The 13,173-nt window shown below is 36.6% G+C and overlaps 1 protein-coding gene across 1 annotated transcript; it reads left to right on the top strand.

The window, feature by feature from the left end:
- The first annotated feature begins 950 nt into the window (after positions 1-950).
- On the top strand, positions 951-13,173 carry LOC121510372 (lactose-binding lectin l-2-like). Its single transcript, XM_041788389.1, has 12 exons — positions 951-1,002; positions 1,424-1,507; positions 2,878-2,907; positions 3,748-3,804; positions 7,868-7,906; positions 8,018-8,071; positions 10,196-10,222; positions 10,341-10,379; positions 11,719-11,804; positions 11,930-12,052; positions 12,142-12,199; positions 12,966-13,173. The coding sequence occupies exons 2-12, from the start codon at positions 1,447-1,449 to the stop codon at positions 13,034-13,036; spliced, it is 645 nt and encodes a 214-aa protein (XP_041644323.1). The 5' UTR covers positions 951-1,002; positions 1,424-1,446; the 3' UTR covers positions 13,037-13,173.

The following is a 13,173-nucleotide window of genomic DNA, read 5'->3' as shown; positions in this document are numbered from 1 at the left end:
GATTACGGATCTGAAAAAAACATCCGAAAAAAACGGACCTAGTGTGTAAAGACCTTTACACCTGGCCTGCAAAATCATATCATATTCTTATTATAAGTGGTCCTAAAATACGAGGTCTACAGATTTCCTCCAGTATAGAAATGGTAACTTAACCTTGATAATATGAAATATCCTGAAGTCAAAAGAATGTGACAAAATTAAAGAGTAAAAATAACTAGTTAAAAAGAAATGTGGGAAAACAAATTCATTTGTTTTCATTTCATATTTTCAATTTTAAATTGCACAATTATGACTTCAATCTATTATTTGGACTTTTATTTCATATTTTGACAATTTAGAATTGATTATTTTGACTTTATCTAATTTTATGGCTTTTCAATTCATTATTTTCACTTTTTATTTCAAATTTTAACCTTTTCATTTGATTATTTTGACTTTTTATCTAATGTTTTGATCTTTTCAATTTATCTTTTCTACCTTTTTATCATAATTGGACCTTTCAGGTGCCCCATTTTCAATTTAAAGCCATATTTTTTGCCCTGAAAACATGATTGTGACTCTCTTTTTTAAATTTATATTTGCCTTTTAAAATCATTTTTTAAATTATTTTAACATCTAACTTTGTGTTTGAACCTTTTGAACAAATAAGTTTGACTTTTTATCTCAGATTTTGCGCCTTAACTTGTCATTTTGACTTTTTCAATCTCAAAATAATTTTCATTATTACTCATTTTTGTCTCCATAATTTATTCCTGGTGAAAATGAGGCTGACAGTTTGGTTAGATGTGGACCCTGTTGGGCCCTCAGGTTAGACCTAAATTCAGAATCCGGCCCCTTCTGTGATTGAGTTTGACACCCCTGATGTAGGAGAAATATTTGCTCTGGGCGTGTTGCTGGTGTGGCCTCGCTGTCACGTTTCATCACTGAGGTGCATTTAAGGGCCGGACTCTGTGAACTTCATCAGCTCCACACTGAACAGCTGAGAGGATCATTCTGCTGCAGGTTTGGTTCATCTTCCTCTTTCTTACTGACAGAATCAGTCTGAGCCGCCCGTCTGCTGCTAAAGATTTAATCACATGTTTGAAGGATTTGTTCTATTATCTGTAGAATATCAGCAAAGTGAATGATGGGTATCATTTACAGCTGATATTTTGGCCTTTATCTGCTCTAACTGTCGGCTATATGAAGGGAAAGGTTAGTGAAGATTTAGGCCGGACAAACAGACAGACTACAGCTGAGCTCTGTTTCTTTATTCATCATCATTTTTTACACTTTCTGTTTGAAGCACCAAAATGTATTCTTTTAAAACTTTAAAGAAGTTTGAGGTCTGAACTACATGTGGCCTAAAATGATTTTGTAAATATCAGATATTGGAAAAATCCAACGCTGTGCATTCCTAATATGTGTGTGTTTGTTTTCAAAGGTTTTGGTTTTCATCTTTACACCATGAAGCTGCTGACCGTTTCTCTGCTCATCTGTGTCCTGATCGCTCTGGCCCAAGCTGCTGGTGAGCATTAACGCTCTTATTTGCCAGTTTAGTCCAATAATTGATGACTTCTTTCTAAACTCTAGTGTTTCTCCTTATTTCCTTTAATGCTGAGATATGTGTGAAGACAGAACACACTCTCAGTGCTGTTCTCATGACGGTTCACTTTGATGCCTTTATTTCAGTGAAGCTAAGCTAGCAGCTCTGGCTCTAGTCTCACAGAAACTGCAGTGGATGAATCATTAAAGTTGAAGAACTTATTTGAAAATCCTCTGAAACATAAAAAGCTCTGAATCCCGGTTTGAGCGTCTGTAATTGTCAGTCCTGACTCCATAAGTTCTGATCTCTGATCTGAGCTCAGGACTCACCTCATCACTCACCTTTAGGACCGCTTATACCAGGGGTGTCAAACTCAATCACAGCAGGGGCCAGATTCTGGATTCAGGACTAACCTGAGGGCCTAAGAGGGTCAACATTTAACCAGAACTGTCAACCTTGTTTCACCAGTCATAAAATATGAAAGAAAAAAAAAACAAACCCTAACACTGATGATATATAATTTCACATTTAAAAGGTTGAAAAGATAGTTTTAAAGGCTCACAATGTAATAAAAGTAAATTTATTAGTTTAAAAAGGTCAAAAATGAAATTAAAATTGAAAATAATGTTTTTCAATGGTAAATATATTAAAAAGAAGTCAAAATCATGAGTTTAAAAGGTCAAAATATGAAATAAAATTTGTAATCATAAAATTAAAAGTCAAAATATGATTCACAATTTTAAATTGTGAATCTAAAAGGTCAAACTATGGGATTATGAAGTCAGAGTTTGGAGCTGAAAATGTGAGGTAAATACAGAATAATTGGTTAAAAAGGTCAAAATATCACTTAAAAATTAAAATTATGAATCTTAAAGCTCAAAATATTATATGAGAAGTCAAAAAATGCTCAAAGTATGAAATAAAAGTCAGAATCCTAAGTTTGAGTTCTAACTGTGAGATGCCAAATTGAAAATGTGAAATTAAAACACAAATTAATTTCTTTTCCCACATTCCTGACTTCTTATCTAAATATTTTTACTTCTTACTTTTTCAGATTTTGTGACTGAACAAGAATTTCTTAAACCATCAGGATAAGTTCACATTTTTATACTTGAGGAAATCTGCAGCCCTCAGACTGATGGGCCAGTTAGAACAGAAATATCAGATCATCTTTCAGGCCGGATTTAACTGTTCCATGGGTCGGATTTGGCCCCCGGGCCTTAAGTTTGACACCCGTGGTTTATACAGTAGATGTGGTTGTTGTTGTTTCCAGACCATTAGAGGCTGATTAATGCATCTCAATGGAATAATTTCCCTGAATTGTAATAAAAATCATCTGTTGCCTCGTACAGCTCTCCGTCGCCTTCGTCGGGGGAGGACAGGTAAGTTGAGTTTTAACAACTTTATCTGTGCCGATTCACAAAGTGACTGAAATAAGACGACTGTAGAGACTCATTAAAGATACAGAGGAAGTAACTGTGTAGTAAATGTTCTTCTACTGAAAAGAGACTATGGGTTTAACTCCACCTTTCCTAGTTCATAAACTCTAAATTCAATAAAGTCATTCAGATTTACTCACATGAAAAATGATCAGGAGAGGAGGAGGTGGAATTTTCTACCAAGCGGGGAGGGCCAACCACACCTGGGGGTGGGGCTAACTCTCCATATGACATCATGAGGGGAAAATCTGAGAACAGCTTGTTTCAGCACACATTTCCTCAAAGGTGGAGAAAGAGAGGGGGGGATTTTTCTGATTCTTGGGGCGATTGTGGACAGACCAGGGGTTCATATTTTTGTTCTTCTTATAAACAGCTCATATAATTTACAATGGCAAATACCACACTGTCATCATACCTGTAAATGTTTAGTTGATTTTATTACGATTAATCCTCTTGACTTTAAACTCCATTGATCTCATTCTGTTCTAAAGTTGTCAATCTTACAAATTTTGCTGTAAATAAGTAAAAGAAAGAATGAAGATGTAATGTTGTGGTTTTGACTTTTTTTCCTCATGTGTTCTTTACAGCTTTACAGTAGGTTTGTTGATGTCTGTTTTTGTTATTTAAAGACTGGCATAGTGGATAAAAACATTTTTAAATTTCAATAGGAAGTGATCATAGAAATCAAGAATATATTTATTTATTTAGTTAGTTTATTCTATTTTAGCTCCATCACTAAGTTAAATATGATCTATTAAAAATGCTGTTTCCTACTGTGTCCAGCTATCATTCATCCTCGACTTCCTCCTCCTCCTCCTCTACGTAGACATCGGCATCGTGGTGAGTTCAGTTTTAATGATAATATGATAATATGATACGACCCCAAGCATCACTGGTTCATATACTATATAATGATTAAAGATGCTGTTTATAAGTTCATTTGATTTTTGGCCATAAACTCTCTCCAAAATCACTCTTTTTCAGGAAATAGAAAAAAACTTTTTTTTTTATTTTTATTTTTTTGTGATTTAACACTAAATTATCATAATCAGCAGACCAGACTGCACCGAGACCAAGACAAGACCATTGATCCGCTCGATAAGTTCAAAAAGTTGCCTCCTATTTCCTTTCCTATCCCCTTTCCTTAACTCTGGAGGAAAATGTCACAGGATCAAGGAAAGGTGGGAGTAAGAGGACAGGAAAGAAGAACTGTGGTGATTAGGAAATCTGACTTTACTTTCCCTAGGTGAATGTTACAGACGTGACGTGTGTTAGTTGTGTAAAAACTACAATTTAATGTTGATGGACTACAAAAGTCACATCCACCACTCGGTGCGTTCTCTGTGTTGTTATGAGCATCGAATAAGACATGAAAACCTCTGTGATAAATCTGAGCTCATTAAGATTTTTATATCCTAAAGTCTCTTCAGGACGAGGAAATGTGACTGTGAACAGCATAACATAATCTGAACTCTCTACAAAGTCAACACGACTGGATGAATAATATTCAAGTACTTTTATTTCACGACGATATTAAACTGTTTGTTTTATTCCCTACCTTCTTTAACCTCTTTTTCTTCTTTAATTCTGTCGTCTCTGTTAATTTGGTTCTGTCTTTCTTTCAGTTTGTTCTGTGAGAAGCTCTATAAACCACGTCTTACTTGTGTAATTATGATGATAAATATAATAATCACAATATAGCAACATGCCGACTTTATCGCTTGAATTGGTTGAGATTTATAAACTTTAATCACAGTGACTAAGAGTTAATTTTGGCTGCTATTTCTAATTTTAGTCTTAGTTTTAGTCTTTAGATGAAATACATTTTAGTTTTAGTCACATTTTAGTCATTTCTATCCGTTTTAGTTTTAGTCTAGTTTTAGTCTATTAAAAGTCCTCACATTTTAGTCTGAACTTTTAGTCCAAGCATTTATTTTCCTGTCTAAATCTGGTACCAAATCATGGTAGTGTGTTCTCTGCACCCTAGCAAACCTGGGGTCCCTGCTTTCTACAGCTGAGAGGTGGAATAGATACAGATGCAATGCATTTTGACAGATTTACTCTCAGTGGAGAAATGTCATGGATTTTGAATGTCTGATAAAACCTACATCACATTTTAGTCTAGTTTTAGTCATCTTGACTAAAACTAAACTTGGTTTTTGTCAGTTTTAGTCATCACAGATCAATTTTTGTTAGTCTTAGTCTAGTTTTTGTCATGGAAAAGAGGCTGTTGACAAACATTTTTAGACATAGTTAACCATGCACCCCTGCTTGGACTAAGCCTTTCATTCATACATAGGGGAGGGTCCCATCCACGTTATCCCCATCATTAGTGAAGCAGATAAGTGAAATAATTGTTTCAAATGGTGATACAAGCATGAAATTTGGTACATGTACTCTTCAAAGCCTACTTTAAAAACATAAAAAAAAAAAAAGGCTGGCCACGCAAAAATCCAAGATCCATTTTCCAAGATGGCAGACACATCACACTGAGCCTCATTGTAATGGGTTAAAAATTTGAAGAAAATAAAACACAATTATTGTCCAAGTCTAGGTTTTTGGACACTAAAATGGCAAGTGAAGGTAATTTTATCCATGGCAGCTGCATATTAGACTTTCACCAAGATGGCGTCCAAGATGGCTGCCACAAAAGACAAACTTTGCCATATTTCACCTACTAATAGAGATAGACAAATTATTTTTATGTCTAATCCTACCTTTTTTGGGTCAGAGAATCTAATGGACTTGTCCTAATAACCATTAAGGCTACCTGAACTGCTGCATCAAAAATGGCATTAAGGATGTCTGCCATGAAACGCATATTTTCATTTAAAAATATTGCCTGTTTTGTTTGATCCTGCCTTCCAATGTTATTTATCCAACAAAGAAAAAACACACAGATCTATGCATATTCTGGCTTAAAACCCATATTTTAAAGGTTAGGTGATTCAAAGGAAAACTTAAAGTTTTACATTCATTCAAAGATTTTGTCAGCTGCTGTGTTAGTTCCACAAGAAGGCCAAAGTTCAGCAATGGTACACTGTTCATTCCATCGTACTTCTTATGGATGTCAAAGTAATCAAGAACGTCTCAGTCAGAACCAGCAATGATCTTTGTAGTCAAGCATGTGGCATCGATTTATTGGTTAATGTAACCCTTTATGAATAGCGTAGGTCCCAAGAAAAAACAAAAGTAATTACGGTCCCAAGAAAAAACAAAAGTAATTTTTTATTTATTTATTTATTTTTATCATACTTGTCATGTATGTCAAAAGTAATCAAGAATGCTTCAGTAAGAGCCAGCAATGACCTTTGTAGTCAAGAATGTTGCATTGCATTGATTCATAGGTTAATGTGACCCTTTAGGGTGATGAAATAATTTTCACGTGAATCGAATAGTGTCCCATGTTTGCCAGGCAGTTTTCTTGCCCTTGTTACAGAAGGCTAACACAGTGTCACTTAAGTCCCGTGTGATCTGTACACCATTCGGGTAACTACATAAGCACAAGTCATGTAGAGCCCCCTTACCATTGGCTCGGCTCTCCCACGCTGGCACGCCCTGTCAATTCAGGTGCGGCTATCTAACTATATCTAATAACTACCAACTACTGTTTTCTAGCTAATTGATATGGGGCTGTTAGACAGCATTTAGGACTCTAAACTAAACTATACTACAACTACTAGTCTAATACTACAGTATTAGTAAAGCTAGATCAGCTGGCACTGAACCCCATGCTGAGTTACACAGCAGTGATGTCACCAGTGTGCCCTGGTTGTGTGCTGACATTCACTCTATTGCATTTGTAAGCTCTCGTCATTGCCTCAGTTCTGTACCTACAAATGTTAAAATGGCTCCATTGGATTCTACAACCAAAAAGATGTATGTGCACACCAAAAAATCATGTATATACATATGTTCATTAGTTGCCTAGGTATGAAGACTTTAAATTAATGGCAGCCATCTTTGTAATCAAATTTTATGTTGTGACAATAATTAAAGCAAAACCAATGAAGCTGCTTATCAAGAAACTTCTTTATCTTAAAAATTCATTAGGCAACAATTTAAAAAAAAAAAAGAAAAAAAGAAATAAAGAAAAATGTGGTCAGGCAAGGCAGCCATCTTGAAACGTGACCGCCATCTTGGATTTTTGCATGGCCAGCATTATTTTTAAAAAGAGTAGACCTTGAAGAGTACATGTACCAAATTTCATGCTTATATCACTATTTGAACGATTCTTGTGAAATATGCAATTATCTGCTGCACTAGATGGACTACAGAAGCACAGAGGGGTCAAATAACAGGATCTCATTTTTCAAACTCTACTGGATGCCACTGTTACCACCAGAAGTGAACATCACAATCTAGAGTCTGACTGTTGGTTGAAACCGAGGAATGTTGCTTCTCTGCTGGTTTTGTCTGCGTGTAAAGTGTGAGGTTGGTGTTGTTGGACTGTAGATGTGGGTTTTTGGTTCTGACGGGGTTGAGGATATTACTCCAGAGGGTAGACCAGTCTTCTGGTTCTGTAAGGCATGGTTGTAGTGTGGATGTGGTGAGCTGTGGGGATTTGGAGGTACACCAGTAGCTGTGAAACTTTGTCTGCACACTGCTCTACATTCTCATGCCCTTATATGGGCATAAAAGGGGCATGTCTCTATGCTAATGAGGAAACGTGCAAGCCTCCAGAAGAACATTTGAGTCTGACGGAGGTTTCTATTGGAAAGAACACATTTCAGGCGTATTTGAGGATGTATTGATGAAGGAGGCCCAGAGATTTAGATGTGAAGATAGATACTGCAATCTTGTGTACAGAATTGCCTATAAACACCATCTGACAATGGTGAAGGTTCATCAGAATAAAAATGCCATTACTCCTCTGAATAATAATCCTCCTTTTGTCATCTAGCGATTGATCATCACAGAAACCACCATCATGAGGCACTAGGTGAGTTTGATCAGTTATCATGATGTTTTATTAGTGAATTAAAAAAAAACAATATCTCAAATAAAAAGTTCAGGTGTGGACCAATAACATTTCAAACATTGAACTGTCCAGGTCATTCTGGAGAGGTTCAACTACATGATTGGACAGCACCGCCACCATTTCCAGGTAGGTGTTGATTCACAAAAGCCCCTCAGATTAAAAGTATAACCATCTAGTTTAATATTTCCATACAAACAGGAAAAAAGAGAGAATTATTCAAATGAACAACGCTTAGCCTTAACACTTCCATATTAAAGTGAGTGTGTATGTGAGTGTATACCTGTGTGGGTGATCTAACTCTGCAGCTTTGAGCTAATGTTTCATTGCCATTTCTGATGTTTTAATTGTGACCTGCCAAGGGACTGCACATGTAAATTAGCTTTAAGCTAACTCTGGTACAATGCATCAAATGGAAACATTTATGTTTTTTATTGTACATGGTCCCTTTACAAATAAACAAACAAATAAATAAATAAAGTTGGATTACTCCTTTAAAAAGAGCTCTCCTGCTGATGCCTGTTATTGTGTCTAAGGCTGAGCTTCCCAACCTTTTCTATTCAGCCTCCCTTACATGTTTCAGAGAAAAGCTGGAACCCCTGTGAACCTAACAAAAACATGCATTACTGTCACAAATGAGCTTCTGTTTAGATTCTTTCAACATTTTATGTCCAAATAAAGTAGCCCTAAAAACAAGAGTCTTCTCCTACAGACCTTTGTATGAACTAACCCCGAGTATGTCATCATGGTTCTAGTTAGTATGTGAAAAGCTAGTCTGAACCACCTCAGAGCAGACGAAGCTTCATGTCCCACTGAAATCTCTGGTGCCCCCCAAAGGGGGTCCTGGGCCTTAGGTTAGGAACAAATGGTATAAGGCTTCCAAAAATTTCAAAAAAGGCAGCACATCTCAGAATCCAAGTTATGGAGGACAAACCATCACCATTTTGATTTGTTTATTTGGCTCACATCATAAACAAACACTTACGTGTTTCAGCACAAGGCCTTCATCAGAGCATTTGTTAGACTGAATCCACAGATTCCTTTTTGAACAACTCACAAGAGCAGAGTCACTACACAGCTGGAGGCTGTGTCTAATTAGACAAGAACCAATCACAAATCAAAATGGTGATGGTTTGTCCTCCATAACATGGATTCTGAGATGTGCTGCCTTTTTTGAAAATTTTGAATGATTTTTTTAACTTGGGCTTAGCACTCCACTGACAGTGTACATTGATGTGAAGCGCAACTCTCCCCTCCAACTAAATGGTATAAGGCATTTGTAAGTTTTGTGAGGAGGGAAATAGTCTGAAAGGTCACATATGCAAAATACACTTTTTCAGGCTTTTCTAGCAATAATATGTCCCCCTGGTCTGTCCACAGTCCCTCCAAGAATCAGAAAAATCCATTCTGTCCCCCCCTCTTTCTTCACCTTTCAGGAAATGTGTGCTGAAACAAGCTGTTCTCATATTTTCCCCTCATGATGCCATGTGAGGAGTTAGCCCCGCCCCCAGATTCAGTTGGCCTGACACACTTGGAAGAAAGTGCCACCCACTTCCTAATCCTTCTCTCAGCTGGCAGCTGAGTGGAGAATCAGGAGAGCCACATCTATTAAGCCACATCCATTTCCTGAGACGGGTGTGGTCAGGGGCGGAGTCAGACAGCTCAGTAACATTTAAAGCCACAGACACAGAAACAGCTCGTTCAGAGCAGGGCTGAAACAGAGGGGTTGCAAAAATCCAATACTGGAGTGTTTTCTCAGCAGCAAACTTCACAGGCATGTTTTGGGGACTGCTGAGACCAAAATAAACTTGTCTTAAAGACGTAAAATATGTGACCTTTAAGTAAACAAAATAGGATAGGACAAGATTAAAAAAAATAATAATAAAAACATAATGTGCAAATGCAGAAAATATAAATCAAAAAATAAAAGTAAAAACATAATCATAGTAAAATGATACTAATCATTAGAATAAAATAATACAAATAATAATAAAAGTGATTGTTATTATTATTAGTAGTAGTAGTAGTAGTATTGGTGGTAGCAGTAGTAGTAGTAATACTACTGCTTTTCTCTCCTGCCTTTCACTGTTAGACCTGGAGGGGGGTGTTTAAGTTTTTATTGCTCTTACTGTTTGTTTTTTATCTTCTGTAAAGCTCATTGAGTCTACATTTGTATGAAACTGAAACTGAAATGAATTCCAGTGAATGCGTTGTGTTAATGGTGCTTTAACTTTAACCACCTGCTGTTTTCAGGAGGAGATCATGGACTGTATTATCCAGGTACGTTAGTGTGATTAATACTGATTACTTTTACAATACCAGCACACATCATTATTACTCACAATCTCCTGCATGGTATTCATTGTTTTCTGTTACTTCTCTGCAAACCGTTATTCAGGAGAAGATTATGGACCTCATGGACAAGATTATTTTCCACGTAAGTTTGTGTGGTCACTTTTTAAAATACCAGATCACATGATACCTCACCATCTCCTGCAGTGAAAAATCATCCACAGACAAATTTAAAATAATTAATCGAAAACCCCTTAGATCCATGGTATTCACTGTTTTCTGTGTTATTTCTGTGCAAACTGTTATGTGGAGGGCATCATGGACCATATCCACCTCTCCATGGTTTAGTGCAGGGGTGTCAGACTCAATCACAGCAGGGGCCCGTTTCTGGATTTAGGTCTAACCTGAAATCCTAACAGGGTCCACATTAACCATAAACTGTCAACCTCATTTTCACCAGTGATAAAATATGAAAACAAACAAACAAACAAACAAACAAACAAACAAAAAAAACAGCGCTGATGATAAATCATTTGGAAATTCCAAAAAGTAAACATGATAAGTTTAAAGGCTCAGATCTGTGATAAAAATCCAAATGTTTTAAGTCAAAAGATCAGAACATGATATTAGAAATAGAAAAACAATGTTTTTAAAGAGCAAAAATACAAGGCTAAAGTTGAAATCATAAGTTTGAAAAGTGAAAATATGAGATCAAATTTGAAATTATGAGACAATTATGTCTTAAAAATTCAAAATGTGAGTCTGATAGTTCAATATTTGGGATTAAAAAGCCACAATTAAGTGTTGAAAATGTCAAAATATGAGCTAGAATTCAAAATAATGACTTAAAACTTAAAAATATGACTACATTCAAAATTGGGAGTTTGAAAGATCAAAATATGAAATAAAAAGTAAAAATTATTCTTTTACAATGTCAAAATATGAGAAAAAAAGTTAAAATCATGTGTTTAAAAGTCAAAATATGGGATTAAAAAGCCAAAATAAGGAGTAGAAAAGGTCAAAACATTAAATGAAAAGTCAAAATCCTAAGTTTGAGACGTAATCTTGAGATGCAAAATTGAAAATATGAAATAAAACAAATTAATTTTTTTAACCCACATTTGTAACTTTTTATCTAATTTTTCTTACTCTTTACTTTTTCAGATTTTTAAGGCTAAATAAGGATATTTTAAATAATCAAGTTGAAGTTTACACTTTTATACTGGGGGAAATCTGCAGACTTCATACTGGTGGGCCAGTTAGAATACAAATATGATCTCGCGGGCCAGATATAATCGTTCTATGGGCCGGATTTGGCCCCCGGGCCTTGAGTTTGACACCTGTGGTTCAGCGTATATTCTTCATACACTTTCAGATTTTTACCATGTTTGCTGTTTAGTTAAATGTTCTCTGGCAAACACAGAAAACCAAACATGCATTGTTTTGAAAATGAAATCATCCTCTTTCGGGTTTTGTCCACACAGTCACAACGTGCGATCCTGGCTGGAAGACGTACAGCGCCCTTTGTCTGCTCTACGTTCCAGACAAAATGACTTGGAGTGAGGCTGAGGTAATCTGTTAAAAATACTCTATAAAAACTGCACACTAACAAGAATAGTAAATACTGACCTCATCATTTATAGAGCATTACTAAGGACAGGTACAGACCTTTTGCAGACATTCTTCTCCCTGTAGGATTTCTGTCAGAAAAAGGGAGGAAATCTTGTTGCTGCACTGAAGGAGCAATTCTCTGAAGAAATCAATGATGTGATAAAGGACGCTGATCCTCAAGTCTGGGTTGGAAGCTGTACTACAATTGTAAGTTATTTATCATCACTTAGCTAGCATCATTTCTTTAAACTTCATTATTACTAATCCTAACTGCTGAACGCTGCTCTATGTCACAGGTAGGGCATATGGGCTCTTCTGCATCTACCCCAGCCTACATCAAGAAGACACCAGGAGGTAAATCCATCCATCCATTAATCCATTAATATTAACACCTTGGGTCAGAATGTAAAATTAGTTGTTCTGGACCCTGGCTTGAAGTTCACCAGCTACCTGTTAAAGAGACTGAGTCCTACAGGGGTCAGAGGGTGAGTTTCATGTGGAGGTGATGCTTCACCCCGACCCCTTCACAACCTCCACACAGCTTCAGCAGATGCTGGTCATTATCATGTGGTTCTGCTCCAGGTTTCCCCTCTAAAGGACTTTTATTTTTCTCATTGAAACATTGCTAAACACTGATAGTGCTGAGCCCTTGGTGATTTAATCTTTAGAAAATGCCATAGAGCTGGGACTAGACCCGCCCTCTTTGTGAAGTATCTTGAGTTAACTTTGGTTAAGGATTGGAAAGGGTCAAATTAATTTTTGAAGAAGTCTGGCTTAAACTCCTACCGTATTTACCAAAGCAACATGTAAACTGGAGCTTTTATGATAATGGAAAGCAGCCTCTCTGGTTTTAAAGCGTATTGATAAAGAAAATGTGATCACACCCAGTTTTCTGCTTTCTAGGGGAATAATACGGTTGAATCAAGAGACGAAGGGATAGAATATACAGTTACAATAAATTTATCAGGTGATGGACTGTTAAGGGGCGCTTTGAGCCAAACTGCTAGGGCCAAGTTTTGTCCCAGTCTAATGTGGCACTGTGTATGTAGACTTTAGCTCTGCTGCTAATGAATCAATGGGTTGAGGTGTTTGTGCTCATGTTTGCCCACTTTATTTACAGGATGGGAATGCGTGGAGGATGAATCGGGCAAAGAAGAGCTCCCGTTCATCTGCAGCATACTTCGCATGTGATTCCTGAGCTGGTCAGTCAGATTAATCTGTTAGAAAGAAAGCACGGACACAGACAGACGTGTCTTTGTGCCATTAGTCTCTCCTGCTGATTGAACTGTTCTTTCTTGTGTCATGCACATTAAACGCATTAAAAAGGC

Source organism: Cheilinus undulatus, linkage group 5 (genome assembly GCF_018320785.1).
Source record: "Cheilinus undulatus linkage group 5, ASM1832078v1, whole genome shotgun sequence".
Classification (NCBI taxonomy): Eukaryota; Metazoa; Chordata; class Actinopteri; order Labriformes; family Labridae; genus Cheilinus; species Cheilinus undulatus.
The sequence above is the reverse complement of the archived record's forward strand: the minus strand, read 5'-3'. Positions and strand labels throughout refer to the sequence as shown.

Coding starts and splice junctions, on each gene's coding strand:
- LOC121510372 (XM_041788389.1), top strand. CDS start 1,447: ATGAAGCTGCTGACCGTTTCTCTGCTCATCTGTGTCCTGATCGCTCTG. Junction 1,508..2,877: donor CGCTCTGGCCCAAGCTGCTG/GTGAGCATTAAC, acceptor TGCCTCGTACAG/CTCTCCGTCGCCTTCGTCGG. Junction 12,200..12,965: donor CATCAAGAAGACACCAGGAG/GTAAATCCATCC, acceptor CTTTATTTACAG/GATGGGAATGCGTGGAGGAT.